The 15,784-nt window shown below is 43.6% G+C and overlaps 1 protein-coding gene across 1 annotated transcript in view; it reads left to right on the top strand.

Annotated features, from left to right (window-relative positions):
* The first annotated feature begins 497 nt into the window (after positions 1–497).
* RRP15 (ribosomal RNA processing 15 homolog) overlaps positions 498–15,784 on the top strand; it is a 53,366-nt gene continuing 38,079 nt past the window's right edge. Inside the window, exons 1-4 of the mRNA XM_053308978.1 lie at positions 498–666; positions 5,114–5,388; positions 10,556–10,653; positions 13,207–13,408. Coding sequence (XP_053164953.1) covers positions 594–666; positions 5,114–5,388; positions 10,556–10,653; positions 13,207–13,408 — 648 coding nt within the window. The 5' untranslated portion in view covers positions 498–593. The remainder of the gene's footprint in view (positions 667–5,113; positions 5,389–10,555; positions 10,654–13,206; positions 13,409–15,784) is intronic.

Here is a 15,784-nt window from a genome sequence, read left to right as displayed (position 1 = left end):
AGACATTTTTGCATCAGAAACCCTATTTTATTCGGTAGGGCTTACATCTAACAAAAAGTGAATACAATTGCAGCCTTCAGTGACTACACCCTTCTCTACGATCACACCGCTCTTAGATCCCACCATCACTTCTAGGGAAAGTAAGCACGACTTAGAAAACCTTTCCCAGGCCTCTTCCAGCCATAGAGATAGAAAAAAGCAAGCCTTCCCTGCAACCTTCACTTCCGGGATCGATTTGTACGCCGCCATATGCGGGGCAGGAACATCAAGTAGACTGGAGAACCGCTCTACCCCGACCACTCTCGAGTGATGATCTGCTGTATGTGATCTTGACATGAGAAAATCTTTCTGCTTCTATGTAAGCCTTTTGCGTGGATGGCCAAGCGTGTCCTATTGGGAACCGGAAGAGTAACAGAGTTTGAGTGGCCAGCGCTTCATCCCTAAGACACACTGAGGTTCCTGTTTGCAACCTTGCTCGGCGACAGATCACGTGCAGCAAAGTGAGGAGTCTCTCAGGGCGGAACGTTTCTCCGAAGGAGCAGCGGTTACGTGGCTTCCCCGGACCGCTTTAGAAGTGACACGTGCTGGGCAAGATGGCGGCGACCATGGTGGGCTCACGTGGGGAAGCAGACGCTGCCGGCGCTGAAGTGGAGGAAGGCGATAGTGGTAATGACACTGGGGCGCCCGTCTGCGCTGGGTGTGAAACATTATCTAGTATGTGGCTAGTTGGGGAGGCAGGAACTGTCCCCGATCCTGTGTGGGAGAAGGGGGCAGTGCACGATCACGAGTTTCTGTTCTAACCCTTCGTCTCGTCTCTCCCCTCTCTTATTCCCAGTTCTCCTGATTATTTCTGGCTTTATGCTTCTTGAGTCCTTCCTTTTCAGTAATTTGAGTCCGTTAACTCTTATTAACTCTTAAGTAACGCCCGTTACTTTCCGGCATGTAAAGGTAAAGTTGTGCCCTCGAGTCGGTGTCGACTCCTGGCGACCCCAGAGCCATGTCATGTGGTTTTCTTTAGTAGAATACAGGAGGGGTTGACCATTGCCATCTCTCGTGCAATATGAGATGATGCCTTTCAGCATCTTCCTATATCGCTGCTGCCCAATATAGGTGCTGCCCAGTATAGTCTGGGAAACATACCAGCAGGGATTCGAACCGGCAACCTCATGCTTGCTAGGCAAGTCCTTTCCCTGCTGTGAGGAAAACTTCACGTCTGTCGTTGTCACTCGTAACTCTGGTCTTTCAATTCAAGGCCTTTGGCTTTCATTCCTTTTTGGCTATGCCAAAGAGAATATAAATATATTTTCTAGAATGCTTTTTCTGTGAAAGTATTCTGTTCACAGCTGAAAAGGGCATCTACTTATTTATTTTATTTTTAAAATTGTATTTTACTTACATAGTGCCACTTGAACTCGAGAGGTGTACCAAATTCCAGTCTGTCCAGTGATAGGTATGAAAAATGATAGGCCTTGTATCTGGATCCATGATAACTAGGACAGAGTGCTTGCAAACATGTATTGTGATTTGTGAAAATATGGTTCAAACTTGTGGGTTTATTTTGTTCTAGCTCAGGGGACATTCCTCAGCCATATTTGCTGGGAAATTGGTATTCCTCTGTGACTTGATTAGCTGACCTACAAACTGTCTTTGTTTGCCAACATTGAACAGTAGCTTGAGGGGTAAATAGATATGATTGCTATAGGAAGAAAACATCCTAGTCTTTGAAGATGCATATGATATAAAAAAAATCTGATGCTCTTTCACCTGCATGAAATTCTCTCAATATTTTGAACTGGCAAAATTTTGTGTTCCCCCCTGCATGTCAAAGATGGATTAATGGTGAATTTTTGGATCTTGTGGTTTGCTAGTTGTTTGTCTTGTGACTGTCCTTTCTTACAGGAGAGTTCTCAGAAACATAAGTAGGAGCAGTAAGTGGAGCCAGATAAAGTGAATAGTGTTCTTATTCTACTCAGAGTAGAATGTGTGTTTCATATCTGCCGTTTTAGTAGCTTGGAACTGGCCCACAGCATTTGGATTTCAGAGGGTGCTGTAAGCAAAGTTCTTCCTAAGCTTGTATTTGGATTGAGAGTCAGTAGTGGTTGGACAAGGAGGTCCATGTTCAAATTCACATTCAGCCATGAAGCTCACTGGGCGATCCTGGACTTTGGTGTAACGTACCTTGCAGGGCTGTTCTGAGGATAAATCACTCTTGTTGGTGGAGAACCTCACATGCTGCCTTTTGAGCTCCTTGGAGGGAAGGGTGGGACAGAAATGTATTTAATAACGTAAGCAGCATTCATTGCAGTTGTGGCTAATGGAAAATGGCTGGCTCAGGCTGGCATGGACACTTCCGTTAGTCTCTGAAAACAGTGTATACAAAATAGATGAGGAAACTTATCCTAACCCTGACGCTAAATCTTGCATGTATTGGTGGTAATGTAAAGTGTGCCATCGAGTCGGTGTCGACTCCTGGTGACCACAGAGCCCCGTGGCTGCCTTTGGTAGAATACAGAAGGGGTTTACCATTGCCTCCTCCTGCACAGCATGAGATGATGCCTTTCAGTATCTTCCTATATCATCGCTGCCCGATATAGTTGTTTCCCATAGTCTGGGAAACATACCAGCGGGAATTCGAACCGGCAACCTTTTGCTTGCTAGTCAAGCATTTCCCTGCCACAACAGTCAAAAAGCAGGTATTGCCTTGCTTGGTTGAATTTCTTATGTGACTCAAAGATACAAAGAGTGACAACCAAAATTGCTGCTACCTCCTGTGCCATGCTGGCATGTCTCACCAGGTATGTATGTCTCTTTCTTTTCTCTCTTTCTGGCTGCCACTGTGGTACTATTCCTTGTGTGTTTTTATGAATGTGTACTGCCTGAGATCTTATTCCATTGATTTGATATATTTGCAGTAGAAGTCAGAATTACTGTACAAAATCAAGCATCTGTTATGTTGTCTTTTTCTGCCTCTTCTTCACCCAGGTGTGCTTTCAAGTAAGCCCTATATATCTGACTTCAGGTCAGAATTCTTCTTGGAGGCAAGTTGGTAGGCACCTTAAATCAGGTTATAATACAGTAAGACTTTCTTCCTCGTCTCCTGTTGCCCACTCTAATCCAGGTAGAAATAGCTTGCCTCAAGCCAGGTACCACTGCTTTGTAGAAACACGGTGCCTTTGGCTGGAAATGATTGCTTTATGGAAGTAGTTGGGAACAAGCTTTGACTCTGTAGAAGCATCGTTCATCTTTCTGCCTCTCTTCTCCTCTACTCCAAACAAGATGCTCCTTCTGGTAGTAATTTAGCAAGGGGGCTGGTACTAGCAATATTTGTTTATCATCCTAAATAAAAATGTTCAGGATGTGTCTGGGTTTATGTGACCTGCATCTTGCAGCCACTAACTCATAGAGTGCTGTTACTCCCTTTTTCTCTTTCCTTTTCTACACAAAGGACTGAACTTTGTGTGAGAACTAGAATGGATCGACATCCAGGGTTATCGTTATGTTTATGGAAATAATGTATATGGGATACTCTGAAAAGTTGGTCGCTCTATGTAAATGCATCAAACTGGATCTGCCCAGCCTTGTGAAAAACAGAAGTTTACTAAAACATGTTGATCGGTTTTGCTGCCTTCGCTCCCCACCTATCTCTAGTGGATTCCTGAGGCTGTTGGGTAGAAAAGGTCCTTCTCTCTCTCTTCTTCTGTGTGCTGCTGGGGTGGATGTGTTCTCCCCACAGTTATTACTAAGTGATTGTGTGTCAATGGCCTTTAGGTTTTTTCTGTAAGCATTTTCAAAATAGAAAAGATGGATAGCTGCAACAGAGTGAGGTCTTAGATAAGGGATTCTCAACGTTGGGTCCCCAGATGTTATTGGACTTCAACTCCCATAATCCCCAACCAAAGGCCACTGGGGCTGGGGATTAAGGGAGTTGAAGTCCAATAACATCTGGGGACCCAACGTTGAGTATCCCTTTCTTAGATTATCCTTCTGTGCAGGAAATGTGCTGCTGGGAGACCTAATCAGATGCTGCCTTTTACTAACTTATACCAATGGTCCACTTGATGTGTGTTGTCGCATTGTATTTGTTTTAATCCACCTTGGTTTGGGGATTTCAACACTAGGTGTCAGTATTGCAGCTTGCTTTATGTATGTGTGTACGTACACGCACACACTGGGAAGGCTTTTTCTCAAATGTGCATCTTACCCAATCTTCTGTTAAATCCCAGTAATTTATTATGGAATTGTTAGGAACGTAGGAAATTGCCTTGTACTGAGTTAAACCATTGGTCCATCAAGCTCAGTATTGTCTACGCAGACTGGCAGCGGCTTCTCCAAGGTTGCAGCAGGAGTCTTTTCCAGCCGTATCTTGGAGTTGCCAGAGGGGGAACTTGGAACCATCTCCTAAGGGGAATATCTTACAGTGTTCACATGTAGTCTCCCACTGAAATGCAAAGCAGGGTGGACCTTTGCTTAGCAAAGGAAACAATTCATGCTTGCTACCACAAGATCAGCAATCCTGGTTTCTGAAATCACTGCTCGGACGAGGAATTGTCTGCACTAGGTACCTCCTCGTAAATGCATTAAATCATGCCTTGCTTTGCCAGGTATGGCTTCTGGGGACAAGTTGAGCAGGAAATGGTGCTTATGAGAGCTCCAGTCAGTCCTTAAAAGCATTGGATGATCAACTAATGTTGTGCTGGCACCATAGCGTAGTGTTTTGCTTAAGGGAAAGCATGGTTTTTCACAACCCCCCCCCCTTTTCCTAACTAACTGTGCCTCACAAAAATATGTCCCTGAGGGTTGCAGTACCCTTGTGGACTTATTTTTAGGAGGCACAGATTGCTGCGGGTGGAAGGGGATTTCATTTGCCCTCCCCATGTGACAGAAAATGCTCCTTGAGAAATAAATGTTTCTGTTGATGAAAGATATGTTACAAGCAGTGTTCCCTGTAACAGGGATTCCCAGATGTTGTTGACTACAGCTCCCACAATGCCCAGGCAAAGGACATTGTAGCTAGTGATGCTGGAAGCTGTAGTCATCAACATCTGGGAATCTCTGTTACAGAGAGCACTGGTTACAAGTAGCAGATAATTTGACATCTCTTTTCTTCTTTCAGGCTCCGAGTGGAGCTCAGGCCTTCCCGAGGACAGCTTCTCCTCGGGTGGAGAAGAGTTAGAAGGTGATGATGAGGATAATCCTACAACCCTGGACAGCAAAGATGAAAATGCAGCAGAGTCCAAAGATCCAGGCAATGCTGGCTGGGCTGATGCTATGGCCAGAGTGCTTAATAAAAAGGTCCCCAAGGATAAACCCACCATCTTGGTTAAAAACAAGAAATTGGATAAGGAACAAGAGAAGGAAAAACAAGAAAGGCTGGAGAAGAGGAAACAGGTAAGGAAGCAGGCACAATATTACAATTGCTTTGTTCACTATCTCTCATTGACACAGAAGAGATGAGTTGTGGCAAAAACATCTTCCTCTCTTCTTCCAATGAGGAGAGCCCACATCATTGGTATCTGTGCTGCTTTTATTCTGAATAGCCTATTTGCTGATCTTTAGGGCAGGGACTACCAAAGGTCAAAGTGAGAGATGCCTACAGATTGTCATGAAACTTGTCCTGAGTGCAGGAGTAATGCTGTGCTATGGTCACTTTGCATGTCAAAGTGTGAAACCAACAAGTGTATTATAAACAAAGCTCAGGTATATCAAACTCCAGTAGGTTGGAGGGTCAAACCTTTCACCTAGCAGGTGCCCTGGATTCAAACTCTTAATTGCCATTTTTGGAAGGGTGTTATAGAAATCAAATAAATAAATAAATGGTTCACTGGACCATATGAGTTCATCTGAATTGGACATCAAACTATCAATTCTTCCTCAATTCTACTAAACAAGGCAAGTCAGAAATGGTAGCAGCAGTTCTGGCAAGTTACTGGCTCTTTAAAATCTATAGAATTGTGGCAGCCAGAAGGTATTCAGCATACACACCTTTCCCTTACTGTGCCCTGGAGACTCTTGGAAAGAGCATCCCCATCCCGAAAAGGCAACTACTGCATTAAGGGTCAAAGCTCAGTAATGGTTGCCACTGTGGCACATAGTCACAGATTTTGGTGTATCGACTACTTTGTCCTGCAAAGGGCTTCCTAGTCCTAAAGAACAATTTTTCTAATGGGTGGTGGTGATGGTTTCATTATATATAATTTCCTAATTTTTAATAGGTGCTGTATGTAGATTAAAAATTTTTTGAAGGGCGGTATAGAAATTGAATTATTAATAATAATGATGATGATGACACCAGCTCTGCCTGCAGGCTTAGTTTGATAGGCATGATACAAAGTGGGGAAAAGGTGAGGATGGAAGAAGAAATCAAGCCAATCCGGGCACTGCAGCTTTCAGGTTATATATAGAGGAGATCATCCTTCTGAGGAAGAGCAAACCTAAGAATCTGTCTTATGCCAAGTCATGCATAAGTATCCCTTGTTCCATCTAATGCTACACTGACCATCAGCAGCATCTCCAGGATTCCAGGCAGGAGTCTTTCCCAGCCCTACCTGGAGAGGGTTGAACCTGAAACCTTCTGCATGCAAAGCAGATACTCTGTCACTGAGTTATGACCCTGTCCCCAAAATGCCAACTCCCTAGCTGAGTCAATGGAGAGAGCTTTGCTACTGTGCCTCTCCCTCTGCAGCCATTGGCTCTAATGGGGTCCTGGGAGAGGAGGAGGAGCCAAATGACAATTGTTCAAAAACCCCTAGAGGACCTTGTCAGTGACACACTTGTATTAATGAGTACAGTCATCCCTTGCCAACCGCAGTTTTTCCAATCGCAGTTTTGCGTATCTGCGACTGGGAAACTGTGACCGGTCTCACCAACCGCGACCCAAGTATCCATGGTTTGGCAAGATTTCTTAGTGATTTCAGGGGAATTTCTGCAATTTGAAGGGGTTCAGAGGTTCAGTCGGTTCATTTGTTGCTGACCCTGCCAACTCTTTGTGATTTAAAGTGCCTTTGAGTGATTTTGGGGGGTTCAGCATTTTCCAGAAGTACAATTTGCTCACTCCTCTTGCTTATTCTTGGTGGTTTTAAAGGATTCTGGGTGATTTTTGGATTTTCTCTTTGATTTTTGGGTCTTCTTGCGGCCGCAGTTCCTCTAACCCCCTGCTTCCCATTTATTTCAATTGCTCTCCAACCGCAAATTTGCCCATGGCAAGGTTTTACTGGAACGGAACCCTCACAGTTGGCGAGAGATGACTGTATAAAGTTTTGGGAAGCTATAGTTGTGGGGGTTTACAAGACTTGATTCCTAGGGTCATTGCTTATATATCGGCTAAATCTCACCTGTCTCGTTGGTGAGGAGCACCTATGTTTTACTAATCATAGTAAATGGAACCTCTAGCATTGGATAGGCTAAAACTCTAAATATTCAGTACTGCATGTCAGCTTAAGGAGTGCATAATGGTGCTATGGATTGATCTAATTTGGACAGCCTCATCCACAGTTCAGCTAAGTCAGCATACTATAGTTTTAGTCAATGGCAATGTTCCCTCTAACAGGGATTCCCCAATGTTGTTGACAACAACTCCCATAATCCTCAGCCAGAGGTCATTGCGGCTGGGAATGCTGGGAGCTGTAGTGAATAACATCTGGAAATCTCTGTTAGAGGGAACAGTGGTCAATGGTTCAAGCTCTGATGCACATTTAACTATCTTATTCCAATAAAGTGTTGCTGCCCAGTTGCTTTCAATGTGTTTAGTGTCCAGGATGAGGCCTGAATATATAAGGCTGCAGTATAGAATCTAGTTAGTCATAGTTTGCTCTCAAAATCTGGTTTTATCAGATAAATAGGTGGGGTACCACAGATTAGTGGTGGGCTGTTAGGCTATAAACTGATTTGTTCGCCTTGAGATAAACCTAAAACAGCCTGTCTTTTATTGATTCCATGCTGATGGAAAGCTAAAATGGGGTTAGTTGTTTGATCAGAGGCCAAAGCATGGTCATAAACACATGAATTCATAGCAGTCTGCGTGGAATTATAAAGATAAGAGTTCTGAACAACTTCATAAAAAGAGGCTGTGGGTAATACAGGCGTTAACATTAAGAAAGCTAGAACAATATTAACTTGTTCAGTTTTCTAAGTAGTAAGAAAAGCCACTTTTCTGTGTAGTGTATATTATGGCTGCTGATCAGGATAGAAAACATGATTGGGTCTTGTTTTCATGACAGTCAAATAATTGTTACACACCCCTGCTCATTTTCCTTGTCAGATGATACATTTTGGCCTAGTTGTAGCTTTGCAGTGCCTCAAAATAGTAAACACTCCAGTGCTGTCCATGAGCATCCACAGGAATTTTTCAGGGGATGGGATCAACATATATACATGCAAATCTAATTCACACCTTCTTATCTACCTGCTTCTCTTTCAATATCTTCTTTGAAAATGTGGATATCATCCCCATATCAGCAGTTAGCATGTTAAGCGAAAACTCCAATTTTAACACTATAGGATGTTTGAGGATAGTAGGTTTGCAGTGACTCAGTGCCTTAGGTAGCATTTGAAAGTCTTAAGTCACTATAGCCAAACTGTGGTGTGAATACTGTATCCAAGGGTTGTGTTGACTGGTATTAAAATTTTGGTAGCCTTGTTATTTATGATTCAAAAACCTACTAAATAGTGCTGCATTAAATCCATATCTAGAATTTATCTCATGCTTAGGAACGTAGGAAGCTGCCATCTACTGAGTCAGACCATTGGTCTATTTATACCAGTATTGTCTTCACAGACTAGCAGTGGCTTCTCCAAGGTTGCAGACAGGAATCACTCTCAGCCCTATCTTGGAGAAGCCAGGAAGGGAACTTGAAACCTTCTGCTCTTCCCAGAGCGACTCCATCCCCTGAGGGGAATATCTTACAGTGCTCACACTTCTAGTCTCCCATTCATTTGTAACCAGGGTGGACCCTGCTTAGCTAAGGGGACAAGTCATGCTTGCTACCACAAGACCAGCTCTCCTCCATTGATACTGCATGTCCATAACTTGGTACTGCTTGATACTTTCAGCTGGGCTTTTAATTTTTTATAACTTCCTGTCCACTTTGTCCATTGCTATGGCATAGCTTGCCTTTTTGGGGAGTACTTTTCATCCTCAATTTTAAGAATGTGAACACTTTGGCTCCCAGTACCTGTTGTGGAAGAACAGCTATGTGCTACTGATGAAGATAAAAGCCAAAACATTAATTAAACAATGTTAAGCTCATCTCTGTTTCATATGTGCATACACACAAATTCCCCTGTGTGGGAAACACCTTGACTTGTGATGTGTTTGTGTGTATTTAAATATACTTTTCACATATTGTATACATATAATATATACAATATTAATTTGTATATACAAATGTGTGTATATTGAAAGTGCTTGACGTCTAAGTAAGAAACCTAGAGTTCTGCTGCACTTGGGTAATAAGCTTTGATGCCTGAAAATGAATTGGTTGCATGCTTTGCAAGGCTAGTGTAATGAAAACATAATTTCAGTGGTACAATTTAATAAGCTGGGTCTTGAGAAAACTTGGGCTGATGATAGTGGAAGATCCTGCTAGGTCCCCTCCTTATAGTATATGCTAAAGGGCAGCATTACACTGTCACCAATGCTGTCATTGAAAAGCTCATTTGATGTGAAAGTCACATGTGGCCAGGTGTTGCTATATATTGTGTTGTGTTGGGAAGGAAGTACAGGGTAACAAGGGGCTCACAGTCTGCATAACCTCAGTTCTATGCATATCTTAAGAGGCTGTGTGCCAGATAGATTAATTTGCAGATAAGTTTAAGAAACAAAACTAACTTGAGAGAGAGGAGAGCTGGTCTTGTGGTAGCAAGCATGACTTGTCCCCTTAGCTAAGCAGGGTCTGCCCTGGTTGCATATGAATGGGAGACTAGATGTGTGAGCACTGTAAGGTATTTCCCTTAGGGGATGGAGCCACTCTGGGGAGATCATCTAGGTTCCCAGTTCCTTCGCTGGCATCTCCAAAATAGGGATGAGAGAGACTCCTGCCCGCAACCTTGGAGAAGCTGCTGCCAGTCTGTGTAGATAATACTGAGCTAGATAGACCAGTGGTCTGACTCAGTATATGGCAGCTTCCTATGTTCCTATGTAACTTGCCCAAAATAAATTTAGTCTGCCTCCAAATAAATTTAGCAGCCACCACAGAGTTGCTTGACAGATGTGTCTTGCAGGCTCCCAGTCGTGAATTCATAATTGTTGCCTACCCGGCTGAACTGCCAGTCAAGGAAAGGAATTGCTTTCTTAGACTACCTTCATATATACCTAGTTTTCCTAGATAAGGAAACTTCTTAAAAATCTGTAGGTACTAATGCAATTGGGAAAATTCCCTACAAGGTGCATTATGCGAGAATCGACCTGTAGACATATAGACTAGCCCTTCCAGAAGTCCTCGTCAACATTGTCCTAAATGATTTATCAACTTTGTTTTGTTCCCAAGTATCCTGTATTGAGTGTGCTGCATTTTTAGGATGCCTAATGCTCTTTCACATAACAATATTTATGATGCAGCTTGATAAAAAGCGGGAGTGGGAAATGATGTGCAGAGTGAAGCCAGATGTTGCCAAAGACAGAGAAACGGAGAGAAACCTTCAGAGAATTGCCACGAGGTAAGTGTGTGTTGGGCTTTTGAAAACAGATCTAAAGGCATGCCCGAGTAATCTGCTTCTAATCAAATAGAACTCTTAAGAAGTGACTCGTGGGAGTCAAATGATTTATACTCGGTTCTGTCTCGTACAGTATCGAGTTCAACAAAAGATTTCAGAAGTTTTATGAAAGCATAAAATTTGGACAAGACTATAATGTGTTAAGTGTTCACCCAGCAGGAGTTCTGGGCTTGAGCTCATCGGCTTGTTAATTCTGTGTCTAAAAAATATACAGATCAGGCCCTTTTCCCACTCTTTGTATTTCTCTAAAATGCTTTCACCAAAACCTGCTACGGTCAGATTCCTGTCTTGTGTTTAACTTAGTGTAGTACCATGAACTGGTCTTGTGGTAGCAAGCACGAATTGTCCCCTTTGCTAAGCAGGGTCTTCCCTGGTTTGCATTTGGGTGGGCGACTACATGTGTGAGCACTGCAAGATATTCCCCTTAGGGAATGGGGCCACGCTGGGAAGAGCACCTGCTTGCTTGCATGCAGAAGGTTCCAAGTTCCCTCCCTGGCATCTCCAAGATAGGGCTGAGAGAGACTCCTGCCTATAACCTTGGAGAAGTATAAGGCAGTTTCCTATGTTCCTGTGGTAACAAATCACCAATATATTCTCTTGATCATATAAGTGGGCTTGCTTTGACATCCTTACCTCCACTGAAGCAGCTTTCAAAGTTTGCTTCAACTTAATGGAGGTGGGTGTGTTAAGTCATTTGTTTCCTTTCCCAGTATGCACCATAACTGCCTTATTGACATGGAGAAATAGATCTGGGAGTCATCAGCATATTGATAACACCCAGCACCAAACCTCCTGCTGATCTCTACCTCCAGCAGTGAGCATTGGAGGTAGTATGGAGCCTTGTGGAACTCCACACTGTAGTTCTCGCTTTGCAGAATAGTCTCCAAGTGACACCATCTGGAATCTACCAGAAAGGTAGGAACAGAACCACTGTAAATCAGTGCCACCCAATCCCACCTCCCTCAGGCAGTCCAGAAGGATACTGTGGTTGATGGTATCGAAAATCGCAGAGAGATCCAAAAGAATCAGCAGAGTCACACTCACTCTGTCAGTAGCCAGTTGGAGATCATCCATCAGGCCGACCAGGCAGTCTCAACCCCATAGCCTACACGGAAGTAAGTTTGAAATGGGTCTAAATAATCTACATCATCCAAAACTGCCTGGAGCTGAGAGGCTCAATCACCTTGCCCAACCATGGAAGATTAGAAACCCGTCTGTAATTAGCTAGCTCTGAGGGATCTAGTGCAGCTTTCTACAAATAAGGTCTAATAATAACCTTTTAAAAAGGCATCCTGCCCTCCCTCAGGTAGTGAAATCCAAAACAGATTGCGAGGAGCTCCAAAAGGATCTCTCCAAACTGGGTGAGTGGGTGACAAAATGGCAAATGTGGTTCAGTGTAGACAAGTGTATAGTGATGCACATTGGGACGAAAAACCCCAACTTCAAGTATACGCTGATGGGATCCAAGCTGTTGGTGACTGACCAGGAGAGGGATCTTGGGATTGTGGTGGACAGCTTGTTGAAAGTGTCGACTCAATGTGCGGCAGCTGTGAAAAAGGCCAATTCCATGATAGGGATCATTAGGAAGGGGACTGGAAATAAAACGGCGAATATTATGATGCCCTTATACAAAACTATGGTACGACCACACTTGGAATACTGCGTACAATTCTGATCACCACATCTAAAAAAGGACATTGTAGAACTGGGAAAGGTACAGAAGAGGGTAACCAAGATGATCAGGGGCCTAGTGCACCTTCCTTATGAGGCATGATAGAGGTCTATAAAATCATGCATGGGGTGGAGAAAGTGGATAGAGAGAAACTTTTCTCCCTGTCACATAACACTAGAACCAGGAGTCATCCCATGAAACTGATTGCCACAAAATTTAGGACCAACAAAAGGAAGTACTTTTTCACACAATGCATAATCCACTTGTGGAATTCTCTGTCCCAAGATGTGGTGACAGCCAACAACCTAGATGGCTTTAATAGGGGTTTGGATAACTTCATGGAGGAGAAGTCTATCAATGGCTACTAGTTGGAGGGCTGTAGGCCACCTCCAGCCTCAAAGGCAGGATGCCTCTGAGTACCAGTTGCATGGGAGTAACAGCAGGAGAGAGGGCATGCCCTCAACTCTTGCCTGTAGGCTTCCAGCAGCATCTGGTAGGCCACTGTGTGAAACAGGATGCTGGACTAGATGGGACTTGGGATGTTCTTAAGTGGTGCCATCCCTTAAGGGGAAATATTTTACAGTGCTCACACATGTAGTCTCCCATTCAAATGCAGCCATGGTGGACCCTGCTTAGCAGAGGGGGCAACTCATGCTTGCTACAACAAGACCAGCTCTCCTCACAGTGTAACTATCTCATTGTGCATCTGCTGCACCGTGCCTGAAGTACCCTACAACATAAACATCCAGCCCTGCCCTATTTGTTACTGATGCTTTTGTCAGTGATCTAGGAATGCCTCATTTCTTTTTCTTTAAATTCCCTAGGGGAGTTGTCCAGTTGTTTAATGCTGTCCGGACACACCAGAGAAACGTTGACGAGAAGGTGAAAGAGGCGGGGCATTCTGACAGAAAACGGGCTAAATTGGTATCATCTGTTTCAAAGAGAGACTTTATCAATGTACTAAGAGGAATGGGAGGAAGAGAAGTGGAGCAAAAGGCTGCCAAGAAGTCCTTGAAAAGCAAACAGGTAGGCACTGCCTCTTGGCTGAATCTTTCTAGCATGGTAACGTGAGCTATTCAGTTTGCACTTCTCTTGTTCTGTATCTTCTGCCCACAAAAGTAGTCCCAGACTTCCTTGGGCTTTCACTGTGTCGCAACATGAAAAGTGGACAATCGCAAGTATAGGTCTGCAACAGATGCAGCGACATTGCTTTCTACAGGAGTGAATACCAGGGATGTTCTAACCTGCTCTTATGGGCAGAAGAAAATATTGTGTGAACTGGCATTAAGCCACTAAGTAAGTGCTGAAAAATCCTTTAGATCTTAAAATGGACCTTAATAAACATTTCCCCCCCAAAAGCAAAATAAAACGACAGTGAAAGAATAAAAGTATAATCAAAAAGATACACTTGTTCAGGGCATGGCAGGTGGAGGACCACAATGTGTGTTCTTGAATTTTATTGTTTGATCTTTTAAACCACCCTGGGGTCTTAGGATGAATGGCAGAATATAAATATAAAATGAATACCAAAATAGTTACTGCATAATATAGAATTGTGACTGTTTGGTGCTTTCTTATAGTGCAATGAGGCTAGTTGCTATTGGCTAATGGAGTCAAAGCACCTTAAACAACTATCCAGGTTAGGATATATTACTGAATGGCTTGGTGTTCTTCCAGCAGCTGCTTCTTTAGTGAGGTTTTAGAAGCACTCAGTTGAATTACTTTGTTTACTACAGTCAAAAGTCAGGGTCTTCACCAGGTTCCCACTGTCAGCAGAGTGCGGAGTATTGTTGTGAACTTTGAGAAGGAACTGTGTATTCCGTTTCAAAAGCTGACCTCTCGTGGTTCCCATCATGCCTTATTCATTGGGTGTTGTGCTTGGCAGCTTGATTTTCTTGGTGAACAAGTATAGAATTAGAGACTGGTTAGAGGAGGCCTTGGTATTAAGACAGGAAAAAAGGAAGAACTCTGTTGAATCCTGATCCTATTAGCAGTTTTGTCATTCCATATTACCATTCCTTCTTTCTGGTCATTGGTCGTCCCTGTGATCAAGTCGTTCTTATGGTGGTAGCCCTTAACTCTTCCTTGCACAGGAGGCCTGTGTGAAGCATCTGGTCAAAGCCAAACGCTCTGCACAGCCCCCATTCCCACCAGTCACCTCCGCACAGTGCTGTGCTTCTCCCAGTACCACTGACACTCCTTTAAGAGAAACAGAACACCATGTCAAGCCCCAGTGGTATTTGGGAAGGTGCACACAGAGCGCTAGGAAGTGTACCCCTTCTCAACATTGTGTGTACACCCTCCCAGATGTTGCCGGGGCTCGACACTGCTCTATTTCTCTTAAGGAAGCTCCAGTGGTTCTGGGAGAAGCACAGCATTGCGCAGAGGTGACCGTTTGGAGCAGTCACCTGTGCACGGTGCCAGGCGGAGTATTTGTATGGAGTATTTGGCTCTGGCTGAAGCATTGCATAGGCCTGTTGCACACCTGGATCAAACACAGTCTATGGTTATAGTGGCAAGTCTTTCATGATGTATTCTTGGCTAGGGGGCCATTGATCTAGCCCAGAAGGGCTGCTTGTTTGGAGCATTTGGCTCCTGGTACCTTGAAATTCAGTACTTTTGTGGAATTCTGTGCTTCATCTGCACATACCATTGCCTGTGGATTACATAGTTTTTCGGGCTGACCCCAGTAAGACTGTTAGTTACACTGACTTGAATCGGACGGAGTGTTTTGATTTGCCTTCACTGAAAGCTGAGTGTGGAGCTATTCCTTTCATTACCTATGTGCTAGTTGCAAGGCTGTTGCTGACACTGAATTTTTTCCAAGAGAAACGTGCTTAGAAGTCATACAAGTCTGTAAAAGTCGTCCGAGGACATCGATGTTGGATCGGTCAGATTCGAAAGAGAGCAGGATCCAGGGCTCGAGACTCTAGAATTTCAGAAGCTGAGTGTTTATAATGCATATTTGCGTTCATGCTTGAACTTTGTGCTCGGTAGTGGGTGGAATACTTCTCTTGGCCCCAAGCCACTGGAGTTAACTAAGCGATTTCCTGTGCCAGCAAGAAATACTTTAATCAGTTGAGAGACAACAGTTTGTCATGTGTTCTTTGTTTAGTGTGCTTTCGGAAAGCATGCTGAAACACTCCATGGCATGAAGATCCCTCTGTATTTCACGCAAGTGTACGATTAAAGAATTTTAAAAATTCATTGGGTAATAAGAATAACTTTGCCTGTCTCAAGCTGTTGCATTTCTTCTTAAATCTGTCCAGCTTGCTTGATTTCAAAGGCTGAAAAATTAGAACAACAAACGGGTGTTGTAATAGCTCCTCTCCACTAGCAATGCTGCTGCTCATCATGATCTTCTGGTGCACACAAGCTTAAGGTTGATTTATGAGGCGTGTT

The sequence above is a fragment of the Hemicordylus capensis genome, chromosome 1 (genome assembly GCF_027244095.1).
Source record: "Hemicordylus capensis ecotype Gifberg chromosome 1, rHemCap1.1.pri, whole genome shotgun sequence".
In the NCBI taxonomy this organism is placed as follows: Eukaryota; Metazoa; Chordata; class Lepidosauria; order Squamata; family Cordylidae; genus Hemicordylus; species Hemicordylus capensis.
This window is presented reverse-complemented; position numbering and strand designations above follow the sequence as displayed.